This window comes from Dendrobates tinctorius, unplaced genomic scaffold, assembly GCF_039654945.1.
Source record: "Dendrobates tinctorius isolate UK_male_01 unplaced genomic scaffold, ASM3965494v1 ptg000155l, whole genome shotgun sequence".
NCBI lineage: Eukaryota > Metazoa > Chordata > Amphibia > Anura > Dendrobatidae > Dendrobates > Dendrobates tinctorius.
The window spans coordinates 23,705,174-23,726,552 of NW_027361822.1; the positions used below are offsets into that span (position 1 = coordinate 23,705,174).

At 42.5% G+C, this 21,379-nt stretch overlaps 1 protein-coding gene across 2 annotated transcripts in view; it reads left to right on the forward strand.

The window, feature by feature from the left end:
* The window catches only part of LOC141051032 (uncharacterized), a 36,859-nt gene extending 22,884 nt beyond the window's left edge, over window positions 1–13,975 (forward strand). For both annotated transcript variants that reach the window (XM_073547830.1, XM_073547831.1), the window contains exon 7: window positions 10,257–13,975. In XM_073547830.1, the coding sequence (XP_073403931.1) occupies window positions 10,257–12,163 (1,907 nt within the window). In that variant the 3' untranslated portion in view covers window positions 12,164–13,975. The remainder of the gene's footprint in view (window positions 1–10,256) is intronic.
* The last annotated feature ends 7,404 nt before the right edge of the window (window positions 13,976–21,379 follow it).

A 21,379-nucleotide genomic window follows, 5' to 3' on the forward strand; every position in this document is an offset into this window, starting at 1 on the left:
TAATTTTCCTTTAGCAGCAGGCACATATTATCACCCCACCGCTGCAGCCGCTGGCATCAGAACAGGATGCTGCGAGGGCGGGTAGGGAGGGTAAGTAGGATGGTTTATTTTTTTTTTCATGTTTTTCTGCTGAGGGCCATGCATACCAGGATAGGGATGAGGAGCCATGTAGAACAGGGTAGGGACTAGGAGCCATGAATACCAGGATAGGGATGAGGAACCATGCTGACCAGGATAGGGATGAGGAGCAGTGCATTCCAGGATAAAGATGAGGAGCCATGCATTCCAAGATAAGGATGAGGAGCCATGCATACCAGAATAGGGATGAGGAGCCATGCAATCCAGGATAGGCATGAGGGAGCCATGCATACCAGGATAGGGATGAGGGGGCAATGCATACCAGGATAGGGATAAGGAGGCCATGCATACCAGGATAGGGTTGAGGAGCCATGAAGACCAGGATAGGGATGAAGAGCCATGCATACAAGTATAGGAATGAAGAACCATGCATACCACGATATGGCTGAGGGAGCAATCCATACCAGGATAGGGAGGAGGGGGCCATGCATGCCAGGATAGGAATGTGGAGGTCATGCATAGCAGGATATTCATGAGGATGCCATACGTAACCGGATATGGATGAGGAGGCCATGCATACCAGATTGTGGGTGAGGGGGCCATGCATACAACGATGGGAATGAGGAGGCCGTTTATACCAAGATGGGGGTAAGGATTCATGTATACCGGTATAAGCATGAGGGGACAATGCATACCAGGCTTATACTCGAGTCAGTAAGTTTTCCCAGTTTTTTGTGGTAAACATAGGTGCCTTTGTTTATACTTGGGTCGGGTTATACTCAAGTATATTCGGGAAAATAACAAAACGATATTCAGCTTTCTTCCAAAATTCACCAATTTTGCCTAAATTCTCTAATTCCCTAATTTTACATAATTCCCAATACATCTGAGATACAGTAGATCTGCCACCTCTTAGTTACACATGAGAAAGCCGTGGACTGTGCAACCTGTGAATAAATTGGTATATTTTCTCATGTGACGTAGAGAAGAACATTAGCAGAATTTTTCCAATTATTTCCCATTGTTTAAAAGATAAATCCAAGATCTGATTCCCAGAATTTATTCTCTTCTGAAAGACAATTCATCTAATGTTTTTATAGGGAACTAATTCTTAACAGATTTCACTGTAAAAAATATATTCCTCCAAAATGAAAACATAGTAACATAGTTATTAAGGTTGAAGGAAGACTTTAAGTCCATCTAGTTCAACCCATATCCTGTCCTAACTTGCCCTAACACGTTGATCCAGAGGAAGGCAAAAAAAACCCCATGTGGCAAACAGTAAGCTTCACATTGGGGAAAAAAATTCCTTCCCGACTCCACATACGGCAATCAGACTAGCTCCCTAGATCAACGCAATATTAAGGAAACTAGTGTTATGAATGAGTCACCGAAGGAGGAAAAAACAAAAATACAAGCTAAGTCCAGAAAACCAGAGAGGTTGGTAGCTATCGGATTGCAGACTCCTGATCCTATTTACAACAACTAACAGTAGCCGTGGGGGGTTCCTACGGTGCCCTAGACCCCTCGTTCACAGCCGGAGAACTAAATAAGCCTAAAGAAAGAAAGGGGAAATCTAAACTGCCCCAGAGCAGACCCCAAAGCAATAGACAGCCCCCAACATGTATTGTCGGTGAAAAGCAGATGAAAACACAAACACAGACAGAAAGACAGGTTGAGCAAACGATGGGGCCCAACTAACTAAATAGGAAAGAACAGAAAAAATGCTGGCGGCAATCCGCAAAAATTCTGCCAAAATAATGTCCAACACGTCTGATAGAAAAAAGGCCCTGAAGTCACTAGACTTCAAAAACACTATATCAGCACTCAGGTATATTCTGAAGACTGAGCAAAAGAACAACTTGACCAGAGACAAAAATGGAGCTCAGCCTGTACCAACAAGGGCAGGCAGAACACAAACACTAAGTAAACAGACAATATCTCATGGAAAAATAAGAGAGCAAATACTTAGCTTTCAGAAGACAGGTACTGAACTGGTTTGCAAGAGCTCAGAGCAGAAAGGATCACCAGCACCCCTGTAGGGCGTCGGCTGCCTTATATCCACTCAGTGATTCCGGGTGTCCAATCAGGCTCCACCTGTTTAGATGACAGGTTCTTCCCAACCCAATCAATTTCACTACCTCTCTTCACCAGCAGAGGGAGTTCATCAGACGGAAAGATGGCCGCCGGTCCGGGGACGGCGCATGCGCGGGTTCAGATCTCGTCCCAAGATCTCGGGGGACGAGATGTCGTTGCCGAGATTTGACAGCGGCCAGCAAGGGATGTGCGGGGGCCTCCGGGCTGCGAGGAAATGCTGGCGGAGCCGCCGCCCCTGCACCGGATCCCAGCCCGCCGCCACGCCCGCCACCACCCCCGCACCGCAGAGCCCCGCCCGCTGCCACCACCGCATCGCAGGTTAGTATATTGCGACCATAAGACGCACCCCCCACTTTTCCCAAAAATTTTGGGGGAAAAAAGTGCGTCTTATGGTCGGAAAAATACGGTACCCTGTAATATTATACTTTTCAAGAATGGCATCCAGTCCCTTCTTAAATTTTAGTAGGGAATCACTCATTACAACATCATATGGCAGAGAGTTCCATAGTCTCACTGCTCTTACAGTAAAGAATCCGCGTCTGTGAGTATGCTTAAACCTTCTTTCCTCCAGACGTAGAGGATGCCCCCTTGTCCCCGTCACAGGTCTAAGAGAAAAATGATCATTAGAAAGGTCTTTGTACTGTCCCCGCATATATTTATACATTGTAATAAGATCACCCCTAAGCCTTCGATTCTCCAAACTAAATAACCCCAAGTGTAATAACCTGTCTTGGTATTGCAGACCCCCCTAGTTCCCTAATAACCTTGGTCGCTCTTCTCTGCATCCCGCTCCAGTTCAGCTATGTCTTTCTTATACACCGGAGACCAGAACTGTACACAGTATTCTAAGTGTGGTTGCACTTGTGACTTGTATAGAGGTAAAATTATGTTCTCCTCATGAGCATCTATGCCTCTTTTAATGCATCCCATTATTTTATTTGCCTTTGCAGCGGCTGCCTGACACTGGCCACTAAATGGGAGTTTGTCGTCCACCCATACACCCAGGTCTTTTCCAGTGACAGTTTTGCCCAGTGTTTTACAATTAAGCACATAATTATACATCTTGCTTGTTCTACCCAAGTCCATGACCTTACATTTATCCCCATTAAAGCTCATTTGCCATTTATCAGCCCAAGCTTCTAGTTTACATAAATCCTCCTGTAATATAAAATTGGCCTCCTCTGTATTGATTGCCCTGCAGAGTTTAGTCTCATCTGCAAATATTGAAATTCTACTCTCTATGCTCCCTACAAGGTCATTAATAAATATGTTAAAAAGAAGCGGGCCCAATACTGACCCCTGTGGTACCCCACTGCTAACCGTGACCCAGTCCGAGTGTGCTCCATTAATAACCATTCTTTGTTTCCTATCCCTGAGCCAGCTCTAAACCCACTTACACATAAAGACTGAAGAGAACGTCTTATCAGCAGATAAGGAAAGAAATCTGAATCCTCTAATCCTGCTTGTATAAGGGTACCGTTACACTTAGCGATGCACCAGCGATCCCGACAACGATATGACCTGGTCAGGTTCACTGGTGCATCGCTAAATGGTCGCTAGTGAGCTGCCAAACAGACAGATCTCACCAGCGACATAGCAGCGGTCGGCGGTCGCTACTTACCTGTCAGACGAGGCGATGAAGACGTCCTCCCGCCCGCGTCCACGAGTCGCTCGTTGACACAGCAGGAAGCCCAGCAGGAAGCAGACAACGAGAAATGGCCCAGGACGTTCTCGCGCGATCAGCAATAACCAGCGGGGGAGCCGGTCGGAGGTAAGTATCACATGTAGCGATATCGCTAGCAAAATCGCTGCTGCGTCACAAAGCCAGTGACGTTACAGCGATATTGCTAGCGATATCGCTATGTGTATCGGACCCTTAAGAAGTCCTTCTTTTAATATTTGTATCAGTAAATACGGGCAGTCTATTGGTTACGAAATACATACAGTGGGGCAAATAAGTATTTAATACACTGACGATTTTGCAAGTTTTCCCCCTACAAAGAATGGATAGGTCTGTGATTTTTATCGTAGGTACACTTCATCTGTGAGAGACAGAAAATCACATTGTATGATTTCTACATAGTTATTCATACAATAAAAAGCAAATTAATTATTTGATACAATAGAAAACAGAACTTAATATTTGGTACATAAACCTTTGTTTGCAATTACAGAGGTCAGACGTTTCCTGTTGTTTTTGACCAAGTTTGCACCACACTGAAGCAGGTATTTTGACCCAATCCTCCATACAGATCTTCTCCAGATTTTTCAGGTTTTGAGGCTGTCGCTGAGCAACACTGAGTTTTAGCTTCCTCCAAAGATTTTCTTTTGGGTTCATGTCTGAAGACTGGCAAGGCCACTCCAGGACTTTCAAATGCTTCTTACGGAGCCACTTCTTAGTTGCCCTGGGTGTGTGTTTGCGTCATTGTCATGCTAGAAGACCCAGACACGACCCATCTTCAGTGCTCTTAATGAGGGAAGGCGGTTGCTAGCCAAAATCTCGCGATACATGACCCCATAAATCCTCCCTTTAATACGGTGCAGTTGTCCTGTCCCCTTTGTAGAAAAGCACCCCATACTATGAAGTTTCCTCCACCATGTTTTACTGTTGGGACGGTGTTCTTGGTGTTGTACTCCTCCTTCTTCCTCCAAACACAGCAAGTGGAGTTGATACCAAAAAGTTCTATCTCGGTCTCATCGTACCACATGACCTTATCCCATGACTCCTCTGGATCAACCAGATGGTCATTGGCGAACTTCAATTGGGTCTTTTCATGTGCTGACGTGAGAAGGGGGACCTTGCGTGCCCTGCAGGATTTTAATCCATGAAGGTGTAGTGTGTTACTAACTGTAATGTTTAAGACTGTGCTCCCAGCACTTCAGGTCATTGACCAGCTCCTTCCATCTAGTTCTTGGCTGATTCCTAACCTTTCTCAGAATCATCCATACACTACGAGGCGGGATCTTGCATAGAGCCCCAGACTGAGAAAGATTGATATTTATCTTGTGTTTCTTCCATTTTCTATTTTCTGATAATTGTGCCAACAGTTGTTGCCTTCTCACCAAAGCTGCTTAGCTATTGTCCTGTTGTCCATCCCAGCCTTGTGCAGGTCTACAATTTTGTCCCTGGTGTCCTTGAATAGCTCTTTGGTCTTTGCCATGATGGAGAGGTTGGAGTGTGATTGTGTGGACAGGTGTCTTTTATACAGGTAACGAGTTCAAACAGGTGCAATTAATACAGATAATGAGTGCAGACTAGGTGAACTTCATAAAGAAAACAGGTCTGTGAGAGCCAGAATTCTTGCTGGTTGGTAGGTGGTCAAATACTTATTTCTTTGTAAGATGCACTTTTTTCCCCCAAAAAGCATACAAAAGCATACATGCCTTACCAAAGGCCATGATCCGGGGGTGTCCGGGTGCCCAGCGGTTGCTGGCCGGTGCTGCGGGTGTCTCTGGTGCCCAGCGGTGCTGCATGTGTGTCCGGCGCTGGCCTGTCGCAAAATGTCGGCAGAGCCCCGGCATTTCCACGGTTCCCTGTGTGTGCGGTAGTTCCGGTAAAAAATGGCCACCGGCGCATTTGCAAATGTGATCTCGGGACCAAGATCTCGAGAGATGAGATCTCAGCGCTGAAATCTCATCTCTCGAGATCTTGGTCCCGATATCACATTTGCGCAAGCGCCGGCGGCCATTTTTTACCGGAACCACCGCACACACAGGGAACCGTGGAAATGCCAAGGCTCCGGCCTGTCACAAAATGTGGGCAGAGCCCCGGGCAGCGCCAGACACACACGCAGCACTGCTGGGCACCTGAGACACCCGCAGCACCGGCCAGCAACCAACGGGCACCCGGAGACACCCCGCAGCAGCACAAGACACCGCAGCAGCACAAGACCCCCGCAGCAGCGGCGCACATCGGAGCGTCCCTCATCCCTACCTACGGCCTGCAGCATCACCCCACTCCTGCCTCCTCCAGCAGCGACCCTGGGACCCTGCTACACCATAGCCACCACCCCCGGTAAGCAATAAGATGCAAGGATTATAAGAAGCACCACCATTTTATTAAAAAATATTTTTTTCTTATTTTTCTCCTCAAAATTTGGGGTTCGTCTTATAATCCGGAGCGTGTTATAAAGCGAAAAATATGGTATTTTCTTCACTGTAGGTTTGTTTGGAACCTAAATGTGTATGTAAGGTGGAACAAGGCCAGTAAAAAAAAATCTAATACTTATCTCCTCGCTTACTTCTTGGGCCGCCATGCTGCTTGCTGGCCAACTTCCGATCTTCTTTCCATCATATCTCGCTGCAAATCTGTCTTCATAGAATCATAGAATCGTAGAGTTGGAAGGGACCTCCTGGGCCAGTCAGATGTCTGTCCAGCCTCTGTTTGAAGACTTCCATTGAAGGAGAACTCACCACTTCTCGTGGCAGCCTGTTCCACTTATTGATCACTCTAACTGTCAAAAAGTTTTTTCTAATATCTAATCTGTGTCTCCTCCCATTCAGTTTCATCCCATTGCTTCTAGTCTTTCCTTGTGCAAATGAGAATAAAGATGATCCTTCTACAATGTGACAGCCCTTTAGATATTTGTAGACCGCTATTAAGTCTCCTCTCAATCTTCTCTTTTGCAAACTAAACATTCCCAAATCCTGCAACCTTTCCTCATAAGACAGGGTTTGCAGACCGGTCACCATTCTGGTCGCTCTTTTCTGAACTTGCTCCAGTTTGTTGATGTCTTTTGTAAAATGTGGTGCCCAAAACTGGGCACAGTATTCCAGATGAGGTCTGACCAAAGAGGAGTAGAGGGCAATAATGACTTCACGTGATCTAGACTGTATGCTTCTGTTAATGCATCCTAGAATTGCATTTGCCTTTTTTGCTGCTGCATCACACTGTTGACTCATATTCAGTCTGTGATGTATTAGTATACCCAAGTCTTTTTCACATGTGCTGTTGTTTAGCCCTATTCCTCCCATTCTGTATATGCTTTTTTCATTCATTTAGCCTTCGCTAAAGGCCAGGATTTCCATCCATATCCAGACCTTGGAGGTTTCTGTTTGATATAAGGTTGTGATATACTGTAGCATACTGTAGTTAAGATGTGCGCCACAAAATTAAGATGCAAACTAACCCCCGAGGCTTGGATGCAGCCAGAAGTGCTGGCTTATATTAAAGAGTCCAGAGATGACTTTTCAGTTTATGTGAGAAATAAACAGACTAACTTCAAAGAGAATTGTGATAAACTACACAAAAAAAATTAAACCGATGCCATGATATATCTCTAAGCTGTGCGAGGTTGATGTTTCTAATATAAATTTATTAACATTTTCAGTAGATGCGTTGGCATGGCTGGTAACCCTGGTTTCATGGCTTCACTCCAAGTCATAAACTCCATTACACTTTTGATCCTAAGAAATTTAGATTACTGCACCATCTTTGCTGAAGTGCAGAGCACTAATACTTTCTATACTTGTCAGAATTCTTAGTAGCTCCAATGGTTCATCACATGTGAATGCAACTTGGGTTTAGTGGACAGTATTTAAAAGTTCTCTCTAAATGTCTAATATTTCTTCCTGATAATCACATGACAGAAAATATTAGCTTCTACGATAGTTTGGATTATCAAGTGCAATCATGTCACATACCCTAATTACCCAAAACTGCTGATTGTTGATCACAATTATTTTAGTACAGACCTGGAAAAATTACAGCCATCTGGCTGTTTCTGTCCGGCCAGTGGACTGGGACAGCCAAAGGATTGGGACCAGTGGTGTCCCTCACCACTTGGGTGCCTCTTGACCATTTTCAGAATTTCACCAGTATCTGCATCTCAATAGTGGAGCAGGGTGCATCCCTCTTCCACCATTTGAGCCTGTGTGTCTGAGAACACAGGAGGCACGATGACGTCACCAACTCATGCCAGCTGTGCGGCCTCAATACACTGTACAGACCGGAGCAGTAGGGAAATGTAGTTAGGTCAGTGATTTTTCTTATTCTTTTAAATTCTTTTAAGCTTGTGGCAATATCATACTGTGAGCAGGGATTTGTGCTGACACCATAGTGCATGGAGGCTAAGTGGGGGCATCACACTGCATGGAGGGCTTTGTATGGATATTATACTACTTGAAGTATTATGAAGATACATCACACTACTTGGGGGACTGTTGGGGACATCATACTTTGTTGGTGAGTTTGTGGTGACCTCTTACTGTGTAATGTGTTTTGACCGGACAGCACACTTTGTGTGGGGGGGTATATGAGGACAACATGTGTTGGGTTTACATACTGTATGGGACCGTTGTGGGAACATCATACTATTTTGTGGCCTGTGGGTGGACATCAAATTGTGTGATGTGTTTTGTGGGGTTTGTGTGGAGACATACTGTTTGAGGGGCTCTGTAAAGGCACCATATTGTGTTTGGACTTGGGAGCTGTTGATCAAGTACAAAGGCTGAATAATAGGCTGAATAATAAATGCCTCATGATTTTTTATTTTTTTAGAAACTTCATAAAAAGCAGTAAATTAAATGGTTTTGAATATCTGTTACTGATAACCATACATGTTACCATAAGCCAACGCAGCACACCTAATTCTGCTCAATATAAATGTATAAAATTTAATGTAAAACAATAATAATGATCATATATATGGTTTGATGGTTCGGACCTATAGAAGAGTCAGAGTCTCATGTGACCCATTGGGAAAATTACCTGCCCACCACTATATGTGCATATGAGACATGGCATATACAACTTTATCCATCTGGCCGATATTAATTCTGGCCTAATAGGCAATTCACACAGCAACGAAAGTGAACGTGTTGTGTTTGTTGCCATGATAAAACCTACACCCGTCACTAAAAACTTAATATTCATTTGTGGTAATGTGGCCCTGCAAAGTCTGGGGCTTTGAGCCATTTTGCTTTGAAGTCCATACTTGTTGTTGTCCATACTTGTTGTTTCATATTGGTCCATACTTGTTCTTTCATATTGGTAAAGACCACTTCAAAAGAAGTGGCTACACCACAGACCTTGTGCTGAGCGAGGGGTCATTGAGCAAATGGGAGGAAGATATTTTCAGCTGTTTTTCTCACGGCCTTGATTCACAATTCATTTTGAAGCCATGCTCTCCTATGCTCTGAGGGTGACCAAAACATTAAAAATTTATATTTTTTTAACTAAAATGTAGATTTAACCCAACTTTCATCATTTTGACAGAGGATAGAAAAAAATGGATTTCACAGTTTATTTTGCAGCATCTCCTGAATTTGACAATGTCTTACTGGTTCAGCATCAGAAGGGAAGAAGCGCCATTTAGCTATTGGAACCCAGATTTTCCTGGAATAGTTTGCAGGCACCATTTGTGGACCCCTTATTTTGCATGAAAAGTAGAAACCAGAACAGTAGAAAATTAAATAAATTGACACCTTTCCCCATTTCCATGAACTATTTTGACACCACAGGCACTTTCTAGAAATTTTGTTGCATGTTGCAGAGTGAACACTGGAAATATGCCATTTTGTGCCCAATTCATAGTGATCAGCTTGTTCTTCTGGAAACATGCACACCATAAATTTTTAAGTGGGTTCTTCCCACTAAAGCAATGCTAAAAGTGTGGACAATAGCAGTGTTTGGGCACGCGGCAAGGAACAGAAGAGACGGGGCCATTTTGCTCAAGGAGCATGGATTTTGTTCATTTGGCTTATTAAAGCCATGTTTCTTTTCAACACTTTTTCAGCTTCTAGTAATGTGGAAACCCTCTATTTTAAAATTGAAAAATGACGGACATAATTGTGGTCTTGTTTTTTGTGGGCTGAGTAGAAACTATTATTGGTATAATTTGGCCTACATAACATTTTTTGGTGACGTCGTATTATTCTGGTATTTGGGAGGTAGAATGAACAAAGAGGGTCAAACATCATGGGCTACTGTTGCATTGTAAACTTATTTTTGTCTTAGTAAAAAAATTTAATTTTGCTATATAATTTGCAATTTCTATGTACCGTATATTTTAGAAATGCTATAAAAACATAATTGTTAAATATATTTTTTTTTAAAAAATAACCATCTTTATTATTGGCAGATGATTGTGCTAGAAGATCAGAGGGACAAGTGACATCTTCAGTTTTTAAATCAGATGACATTGATATCACACAAGAAATAACTGAAGTGAATGCCATTATACCAGATATGTCATCAATCCTTCACGGTGAAGATCTATCATCTGATCATTTGAAACAGGTTTTATCTTCTGGTTCATCACAGACTATTAAGAAAAATAAAAGTCACAAAAGTGGTATTAAAAATCAAACTTCTCTTACAGCAAAGAAGCCATTTTCAAGTGCAGAAAATAGAAATAATTTTTCCTTCAAAATGTCTTTTTATACACTCAAAAAAATTCACACAAAGGCGCAAAGATTTTCTTGTTCAGGATGTGGGAAATGTTTTAACAAAAAATCAGAGCTTGCTAGACATGAGAGAGTTCACACAGGGGAAAGGCCATATTCATGTTCAGAATGTGGGAAATCTTTTGTAGATAAATCAACTCTCATTAAACACCAGAGAATTCACACAGGGGAGAAGCCATATTCATGTTCAGATTGTGGGAAATGTTTTGGAAATAAATCAATTCTTGTTGAACATCAAAAACTACACACAGGGGAGAAGCCTTTTTCATGTTCAGAATGTGGGAAATGTTTTGCAAATAAATCAAAGCTTATTAGACATCAGAGAATTCACACAGGAGAGAAGCCCTTTTCATGTTCAGATTGTGGGAAATGTTTTCATCGGAAATCAATTTTAGTTGTCCATCAGAGAACTCACACAGGGGAGAAACCTTTTTCATGTTCTGAATGTGGGAAATGTTTTGCACGGAAATCAAAGCTGGTTAGACACAAGATAATTCACACAGGAGAGAAACCATTTTCATGTTCAAAATGTGGGAAATATTTTAATTGGAAATCAAGTTTAGTTGTCCATCAGAGAATTCACACAGGAGAAAAGCCTTTTTCATGTTCGGAATGTGGGAAATGTTTTAAAATAAAATCCGCTTTAGTTATCCATCAGAAAACTCACAAAGGTGGTAAACCATTTTCATGTTCAGAATGTGGGAAATGTTTTGCAAATCTATCAAATCTTGATAGACATCATGTACTTCACACAGGGGAGAAGCCCTTTTCATGTTCAGAATGTGGGAAATGTTTTAATCATAAATCATATTTAGTTGTCCATCAGAGAATTCACACAGGTGAGAAGCCTTTTTCATGTTCAGAATGTGGGAAATGTTTTTCAACTAAATCAAAGCTTCTTACACACCAAAGAATTCACACAGGGGAGAAGCCATATTCATGTTTAGAATGTAGGAAATCTTTCAAACAGAAATCTAATCTTGTTAAACATCAGAGAACGCACACAGGGGAGAAGCCATATCTATGTTTAGAATGTGGTAAATGTTTTAGACAAAAATCAGATTTAGTTAGCCATCAGAGAATTCACACAGGGGAAAAACCATTTTTATGTTCAGAATGTGGGAAATGTTTTGCAGAGAAATCAAGTTTTGTTATACATCAGAGAACTCACATAGAGGAGAAACCTTTTTCATGTTCAGAATGTATGAAATGTTTTGCAAATAAATCACATCTTGTTAGACATCAAAAACTTCACACAGGGGAGAAGCCATATTCATGTTCAGAATGTCAGAAATGTTTTAGTCAGAAATCAGATTTAATTGTCCATCAAAGGAGTCACACGGGAGAGAAACCTTTTTCATGTTCAGAATGTGGGAAGTGTTTTGCAGTTAAATCACATCTTGCTAGACATCAGAAAACTCACACAGGAAAGAAGCCATATTCATGTTTAGAATGTGGGAAATGTTTCAAACAAAAATCCCTTTTAGTTGTCCATCAAAAAACTCAACACGGGGAGAGACCATATATTTTTACAAATTACAAGAAAACACATAACAGAGACAGTCAAAGTAATGACAAATAAGTAAATGATAAAGAAAAGCTATTTAGAACTAGCATTAGAATTAAAATGTATGTAGTTCCTAATAGACTTATCTAAAAAACAATATAACATTAAATATTTCATAATTTCATATTGTTATATATTTATATATTCACTATATGGACACGAGTGTTGCGAATCCCCTCCCCCATTGCCCCTCAAAAAACAATATTCTTTTTTCCTAACACGCAATCTCATTGATCTGCCATCCATTACTATTTCTTTAAATCCCCAGTCTCCATGTCTGAAGAAATGTCTTTTGTTTTTGTACATTACAATAATAAACATGTCCATGGTGCAAGTTCCTATTTACATCTACGATCCATTCCTTCTTTGTAGGAACATCTCTTGAAATCAATTTTTTGAAAAGCACTTTCTCTGCGAAGTATAGTAGGTTTTCACTATCATTAGGAACTTATTTCCTCAAAATTTTACACCTTGGATTTTGTAAAACAAAGTCTTAGACCCCGATTTATTTAGACCTGTGTTTCATACGCCACTCATTTGACATATCTACTTACTCGCGTGCGTCTCACCAGAAAAAGTAAACCAGATAGGGACCGGAGTAGTATTCATGGTGTAAGAAACAAGAAGCAATCAGATATATTTTATTACAGTTTTATATTTAACCACTTCACCTCCGAGCTTGTTTTCACCTTCCTGACCAGGCCAATTTTATCAATTTTGACCAGTTTCCCTTTATGTGGTAATAACTCTGGAACACTGAGATTATTTTTTCTGACATATTATACTTCATGCTGGTAGTACCGTAAATGCTGGTCAATATTTTTTGCGTTTATTTGTGGAAATTGGAATTTTGGCAACATTTTGAAAATGTCACAATTTTCCAACTTTAAATTTTTATTAGTGAGATAATTATATCACACAAAATAGTTCATAAAATTTACCAAATGTCTATTTTACATCAGCATAATTTTAAATAGGTTAACCCCTTCACCCCCAAGGGTGGTTTGCACGTTAATGACCGGGCCAATTTTTACAATTCTGACCAATGTCCCTTTATGAGGTAATAACTCTGGAACGCTTCCATGGATCCCAGTGATTCTGACATTGTTTTCTCGTGACATATTGTACTTCATGTCAGTGGTAAAATTTCATTTAAATAACTTGCGTTTATTTGTGAAAAAAACAGAAATTTGGCAAAAATTTTGAAAATTTCGCAATTTTCCAACTTTGAATTTTTATGCCCTTAAATCACAGAGATATGGCACACAAAAAACTTAATAAGTAACATTTCCCACATGTTTACTTTACATCAGCACAATTTTGTAACCCAAATTTTTTTTTTTTTTTTTTTAAACATCTTTTTCATTATTTTAACTATAAGGAATAACATTACATGCGACTAGTATGATCAAGCATCATTAGTTACATGAGTTTCCAGTCTGTCTTTACTGAACGTATATTAACATCTCATATTTTACTACTTGTTGCATTTTACTATATACCGGGCCAGACAGGTTCTGTCCAAGTTTTGATATTTTAACTCGTAAGTCCAATACACGATCCTTGACATAAAACACAGGTGAGTCTGTACACATCAGTCGCAACGAAGCACATACCTTAAACTAAGCAGAAAGAATAGAAGTAAAAGAGAAGTCAAGTTTAGAAGGTGGGGAGTAATTAAGGGTGGGATGGAGTAGGGGTAGAAATTCCAGTCAGGAGTAGTGTCCAGTCGGCGGGGATTTTGCCCTAATTGTCTGGTTAGTCAGCCTTTGTTGCTCTAAGTTTAATTGTTCTTAGGGCAAATTAATAAAATTTACTGAGAATTCAGTAGTTTTAAGTATTCATCTGTTTCTCTAAAGAGTGTCCACGGCGCCCAGGTCAAACCAAATTTAACTAGCTTAAAGGTCGTGCTAGCTATTATTTCTTCTATGTGATATAGTTGGTCTACTTTGTGCAACCATTCTGCCAGAGTAAGGCAGTTCTGTGATAGCCAATGTAAGGGTATAAGCATTTTAGCTGCTGCCAACAAAAACGTGAATTTTTTTGTGTTTACACTGTGCAATATCACTTGACCAGTTAAGAAAGATCAATCTCAGGGATGGGGGGTTTGGAAGTTGACAAAGTCTTGCTGTAATTTTAAGCACCTTTCTCCAGAATGGTTGAATTTTGTCGCACTGCCACCACATGTGCAAGTATGATACCTTCTCCTTGAAACATCTCTAACAGTTAGAGGATGCATCAGGCTGCCTATCTTTTTAGTGTCAGGGGTGGTGTACCACCTAGTAAGGACCTTATAAGAATTTTCTTGGACCCTGACACAACCAGAAGGGCCATGCGAATTTTTATATATCTTTTCAACCTCCCATTCTTGCAATCTAATCTCAAGGTCCCTTTCTCATTTCAATATATACGCTCGTTTAACAGAGGTTGAGTGAGCTAGTAGCAACTGGTAGAGCCTACTCAACACTCCCTTTGGTTTATTCCTCTGAGACAACTTTTCAAAAGCGGTCAATTCTCTGTGCGGAAGTCCAGATTTTAAATACGATCTAATCACGTTTTTGAGCCTATTGTAATAGAGAAAGGTAATATGGCAGTGTGGGAATTTTGTTTGTAAATCCTGCAGCGGGAGGATCGCACCGTCCTCCATGAAAGCATCTAGACTTTCGTATATCTTGTGTAAAGAGTCTGTGTCCTTAATAAAAGGGCGGTCTAAATAAAGGCCAGGTAGGTCCCTTACTTTTAGCAGAGGTGATGGAAGTGGCATTAGTGAGGATGAGAATTTGGCCCAAGTCTTGATCAAATTTTTTGTTATTGCATTTGGGGAAAGATCTTTCTTTGCAAAAACCGTGTTTGAGTGAAGAATAGTAGATATTGGTACTGTTAGTGACTCGTTCGAAATCCCTGTCCATAATTTGTGGTTACTATCTCTCATCCAATCGATTAGCAGCGACAAAGTTGCCGCGGCGTGGTATTTTTGTGGGTCAGGGATTCCCATGCCCCCCTTATATTTAGGTAGGGAAAGTGTGTTATAGTTTTATTCTAGGTTTTAAGCCACCCCATATATACTTCCCAAAAAGAGATCGGACTTTTTGGATGAACGTGTCTGGGATTTTAATGGGTAGCATCCTAGATGTATAGCTATACTTGGGTAGGATGAACCCCTTGATAAGATTTTTTCGTCCCATCCAGGACATATAGGGTGCTTTCCACGACTTAATGGCTTCTAAAGTAGATGGATCAGAAAGCACAAAGTACCATATCACTCAGTATAGATGATGATCAGATTGTGCATGTGTGTAAAAGTGAAACTGCAAGAGCAATGTGGGAGCAGCTGCAAAAGGTGCATGAGAAGATAAATTTAAGCAATAAACTTTATCTCATGAGAAAATTGTACCAGTCTAAACTACAGAATGGCCAGGATATGCAGGACTACATAACAAGCATTCTAGAGATTGTAGAATGCCTGAGAGGCATTGGGGAAGATTTGAAGGACTTTCATGTAGCCGCATTACTGCTTAGTGGTCTTCCAGAAAACTATGACACGCTTGTAACCGCACTAGATGCGCTCCCAGATGATGAGCTTACATTGGCGTATGTCAGAGGGAAGCTCATAGATGAATATAAGCGGAAAGCGGAAGGTGTAAACAGCAGGACATGCGATGCAGAATCTGCTTTACAGACACAAAATCTAAATGATAACAGAAAGCACCTAAAAGAAACACGTGAATGTTTTGTTTGCAAGAAATCAGGACATTTGAAAGCCGACTGCAGAGTCTGGAAAGCTAGAATGAATCAGCTGAAAAAGCAAAGCAGTCTTCAAAGGGTTAAAAGTGCTGTGTCTGCAGAAAATGATTCTGTGAATACTGAAACTGCATTTACTGTCAGTGTAAATACATCAAAGCATGCATGGTGTATAGACTCTGGAGCAACTAGTCACATGACTAATAACAGGGACTTCTTTTCTAAGCTTAACCAAAGTAAGTCAGAGAAAGTGATCATGGCTACATGACTTCACAAGGTATAGGAGATGGTTATATTGATTGTCAAATCTCACCAACACAAAGCAAGAAGATCCCAGTAAAAGATGTGCTCTATGTGCCTAGTCTTGAGAGTAATTTACTATCTGTGAAGAAACTCACAAAACAAGGAAATGAAGTTACATTTAAGCATGATAGCTGCATCATCTCAAAAGAGGGCCACACACTAGCAGAAGGAAAAATCACAAATGAACTTTACCAGCTTAAATGCAAAGAGTGTGTGTACACTGCTCAGGAAGAAAGGCACAATAACTGCATTCATGTATGGCATAGGCGCCTAGCACACAGAGACCCAGAAGCAATAAGGAAGTAAGTTCAAAAGCAACTAGCTGAGGACATTACAATTGATCTATGTAAGCAGATAATGAAATGTACTAGCTGCATCAAAGGGAAAATGTCTAGAAAAGCTTTTCCTAAGAGAAGTACTACAAGAACAGAACAGACACTAGATTTAATACATACAGATGTCTGTGGTCCAATGAGCACTCAGACTCCTGGGAAGAAGAGATATTTTCTCACATTTATTGATGATCATTCAAGATATACAGTTGTCCATCTGCTTCACAGCAAGAAAGAAGTTCCAGAGAAACTTGAAGTATATCTAGCTGAGGTATATAATAAATTTGGGAGAATGACAAAGATTCTACGTGCAGATAATGGGACTGAATACACAAGTAATGAGACACAGAGCATTTTAAAGAAAAATGGAATCCTATTTCAGACCACCAATCCTGAGCAAAATGGTGTTGCAGAAAGAAGGAACCGAACACTCTGTGAAAGTGGAAGAAGTATGTTGTTTGATGCAAATCTGCCCACAGCATATTGAGGTGAAGCAATCATGACAGCTTGCTATCTTCAGAACAGACTACCAGGTAAAGCTACAGAGAAAACTCCATTTGAGCAATGGAACAGCAGAAAGCCAAAACTACATCATATAAGAATATTCGGAAGTAAAGCACTTGTACATGTTCCCAAAGAAAGGCGAACTAAGTGGGAATCTCATGCTAAGGAAGGGATCCTGGTAGGCTACAGTGAAACCCAGAAAGGTTATAGGATTCTACACCCAGAAACAAACAAGGTCACAATAAGTAGAGATGTAGTGATTGATGAGAACTTTGTGTCCCCCAAGTTTTGTGACATCATGCCAGTAGTCCAGCTGAAGTCACAATTACAAGACAATAACAAGGAGGATGTTGAGGTCTGGCTGGATTCTTCAACCACTGAAGGAACAATAGAAAAATCAGGTGAATCTGAAATCAGGAGATCGTCAAGATCAAACAAAAGCGTACCAGCTAAACGTCTATCCTACATAGTCAAGACACTACCTGAATCAGCCGCAGTCATGGGATGATCTTGGCACACCGTCAACTCAGCCGACGGTGATTTATGAGGACAACCAAGGATGAATTAAACTTGCATGCAGTGAAAAGATCAAAGCTAGAACCAATCACATTGACGTCAGACATCATCATTTACGTGATTTGATAGATCGTGGCATAATTCAGTTTGTCTATTGTGAAACTGATAAGATGGCAGCTGACATTATGACAAAGTCATTGCCACGAGCCAGGTTCCAAGAATTGAAAACCACACTGGGACTAAGAGGATAAGTAGTTGTTGAGTGGGGGTGTTGGAATAATGCATATTGATCTGTATGTATTGCAACAACTACTACTGTACTGTTTGATATATTGTGAGATTGTTAACAAAGTTCAGTGAAAAAAAAAAAAAGGAGAACATACAGGATGCCACCTCCTTCTCTTCCCTTCTTGTTGTTGTAATGCTCCCATGCTGCAAGCCACAGCAGATACCAGACTGATCACATTTCATGCTGTAAGCTGTTCAACCTGGATATGAATAAATCTACATTCTGTGTTGCTGACTCTGGATGTTACGCTGATTAATCCGCTGCTAACAACACTGTTATGAATGAGTCACCGGAGGAGGAAAAAACAAAAATGCAAGCTAATTCCAGAAAACCAGAGAGGTTGGTAGCTAGCGGATTGCAGACCCCTGATCCTATTCACAACAACTAACAGTAGCTGTGGAGCATTCCTACGGTGGTCCTAGACGCCTCTTCACAGCCGGAGAACTAAATAAGCCTAAAGAAAGAAAGGGGAAATCTGAACTGCCCCAAAGCAATAGACAGCCCCCAACATGTATTGTCGGTGAAAACAGATGAAAACACAGACAGAAAGACAGGCAGAGCAAATGATGGGGCCCAACTAACTAGATAGGAAAGGACAGAAAAGATGCTGGCTGCAATCCGCAAAAACCCTACCAAAAATGTCCCAACACGTCTGATAGGAAAAACGGCCCTGAAGTCACTAGACTTCAAAATCCCTATATCAGCACTCCGATATATTCTGAAGACAGAGCAAAAGAGATTTAACTGATCAGGGACAAAAATGGAAATTCAGCAGAGCCCCAGCCGGGGCTGGCAGAACACAAAACTAAGCAAATCAGACAAAATCTCATGGAACAATAACAGAGCAAAACTTAGCTTTAGAAGACAGGAACTGAACTGGAGGCCAGAGCTCAGAGCAGAGAAATCACCAGCAACCCTACAGGGCGTCATCTGCCTTATATCCACTCAGAGATTCCGGATGTCCAATCGCAATCCACCTGTTCAGGTGACAGGTTTCTCCCATCCAAATCAGTTTCACCACCTCCTTTCACCAGCAGAGGGAGTTCATCGGACATCAAAGGTGAACGAGAAAATGAGCTCACAGCAGTACCTCCCCCTTGAGGAGGGGTCACCGAACCCTCATCCACGCCACCAGGCCGATCAGGATGGGCCCGATGAAAAGCACAAACCAATCTTTCGGCATGAATATCAGATGCAGATACCCAAGAATTATCCTCCTGGCCATTACCCTTCCACTTAACCAAGTACTGGAGTCTCCGTCTAGCCAGACGAGAATCCAGTATCTTCTCAACCTCATATTCCACATTACCTTCAACCAATACAGGGTCAGGAGGTGCCACCACAGGAACTACTGGCTCAACAAACCTCTTCAACAGAGACTTATGAAACACGTTATGGATCTTAATTGTAACAGGAAGAGCCAATTGAAAAGAGACCGGATTAAGAATCTCCAAAATCTTGTAAGGTCCAATAAATCTAGGTTTAAAATTTGGAGAAGCCACCTTCATAGAGATAGTCTTTGATGACAACCAAACCATATCACCCACCTTAAACCGGGGACCAATGCAGGGCCGGACTGGGACTAAAATTCAGCCCTGGCATTTGAAGTTACACAGGCCCACTAGTCACATGGTGACTATATAATATCTTTGTACACTTGTAGGTTACAAGAAGTGAGCGGAGATTAACACGACTATATAACATGTAGTCACAGCTGTGCCCAGTATTTCAGCTCAGTCCTATTTATTGCTTTTAGGTACAGTACTCCTCCCAAATCTCTGTCCCCTTTTGTATGCATGATTACAGAATTCCTGGCAGAACTGCTCTCTATTGGGCAACCAGACCCCCTGGTCATAGCTGCCCCTATCATGGGCAACTTTTGAAGAAGGGAAAGATGGACAAAGACTGCGGCGGCAAATTTTTGCCACGCCCAGCCACACCCATTTAACAACTAGTCACACCCATCTCCACGCCCAACCACACCCATTTAGCACTGCTGATCACACTGATTGGTACTGAGGGCACAGTGGCTGGCATTATGGGCACACTGACTGGCACTAAGGAAGAGAGAAAACAGAGAGAGAAAAAAGAAAACAGAGAGAGCGAGAAAGAAAGGGGAAAGAAAGAAAGAACAGTGAGAGACAAAGAAAGAACAGTGAGAGACAGAGAAAGAACAGAGAGAGAAAGAAAGAGGGGAAAGAAAGAAAGAACAGAGAGAGACAGAGAAAGAACAGAGAGAAAGAAGTAAAGAAAAGAAAGAAAGAACAGAGAGAAAGAGAGGAAAGAAAAAGAAAGAGGGGAAGAAAGAACAGAGAGAGAAAGAAAGAACAGAGAGAGAAAGAAAAAGAGAGAAAGAAATAAAGAAAGATTCTACAAAGATACTATAGCAGCCCGGCTCCCATTGTAGTGCCCACCTGAGCCTCCCGGTGCAGGACCTATCATGATCCGCTCACATGGCCGGCATCCCCGATTCCAAGGCGATCCTGCTGTCTGCGCTGTAGGAGGAGGACACGGTGATGGATCTGAAGCATTCCTGGTTCCGTCACAATCTCCTCAAGAAATTATCTCATTTCAGGTCAGCTTCCAGCACATCACTTCAGGTGGAATGTCATGTGTGTGTTTTAAAATGCTCCTCGGGGCTCCGCCGTGTACTCCTGTGTCTGTGGGAAAAGCACGTTTTGTATGCTTTGTACACACTTGGCTCCGCTCCGTACATCCCGTACACATATGGCTCCACTCCATACACACGCGGCTCCGCTCCGTACACCTCGCACACACGCGGCTCCGCTCCGTACACCTCGCACACACGCGGCTCCGCTCCGTACACCTCGCACACACGCGGCTCCGCTCCGTACACCTCGCACACACGCGGCTCCGCTCCGTACACCTCGCACACCCGCGGCTCCGCTCCGTACACCTCGCACACCCGCGGCTCCGCTCCGTACACCTCGTACACACGGCTCCTCTCCGTACACCTCGTACACACGCGGCTCCGCTCCGTACACCTCGTACACACGCGGCTCCTCTCCGTACACCTCGTACACACGCGGCTCCTCTCCGTACACCTCGTACACACGCGGCTCCGCTCCGTACACCTCGTACACACGCGGCTCCGCTCCGTACACCTCGTACACACGCGGCTCCGCTCCGTACACCTCATACACACGCGGCTCCGCTCCGTACACCTCGTACACACGCGGCTCCGCTCCGTACACCTCGTACACACGCGGCTCCGCTCCGTACACCTCGTACACACGCGGCTCCTCTCCGTACACCTCGTACACACGCGGCTCCTCTCCGTACACCTCGTACACACGCGGCTCCGCTCCGTACACCTCGTACACACGCGGCTCCGCTCCGTACACCTCGTACAGACGCGGCTCCGCTCCGTACACCTCGTACACACGCGGCTCCGCTCCGTACACCTCGTACACACGCGGCTCCGCTCCGTACACCTCGTACACACGCGGCTCCTCTCCGTACACATCGTACACACGCGGCTCCGCTCCGTACACCTCGTACACACGCGGCTCCGCTCCGTACACC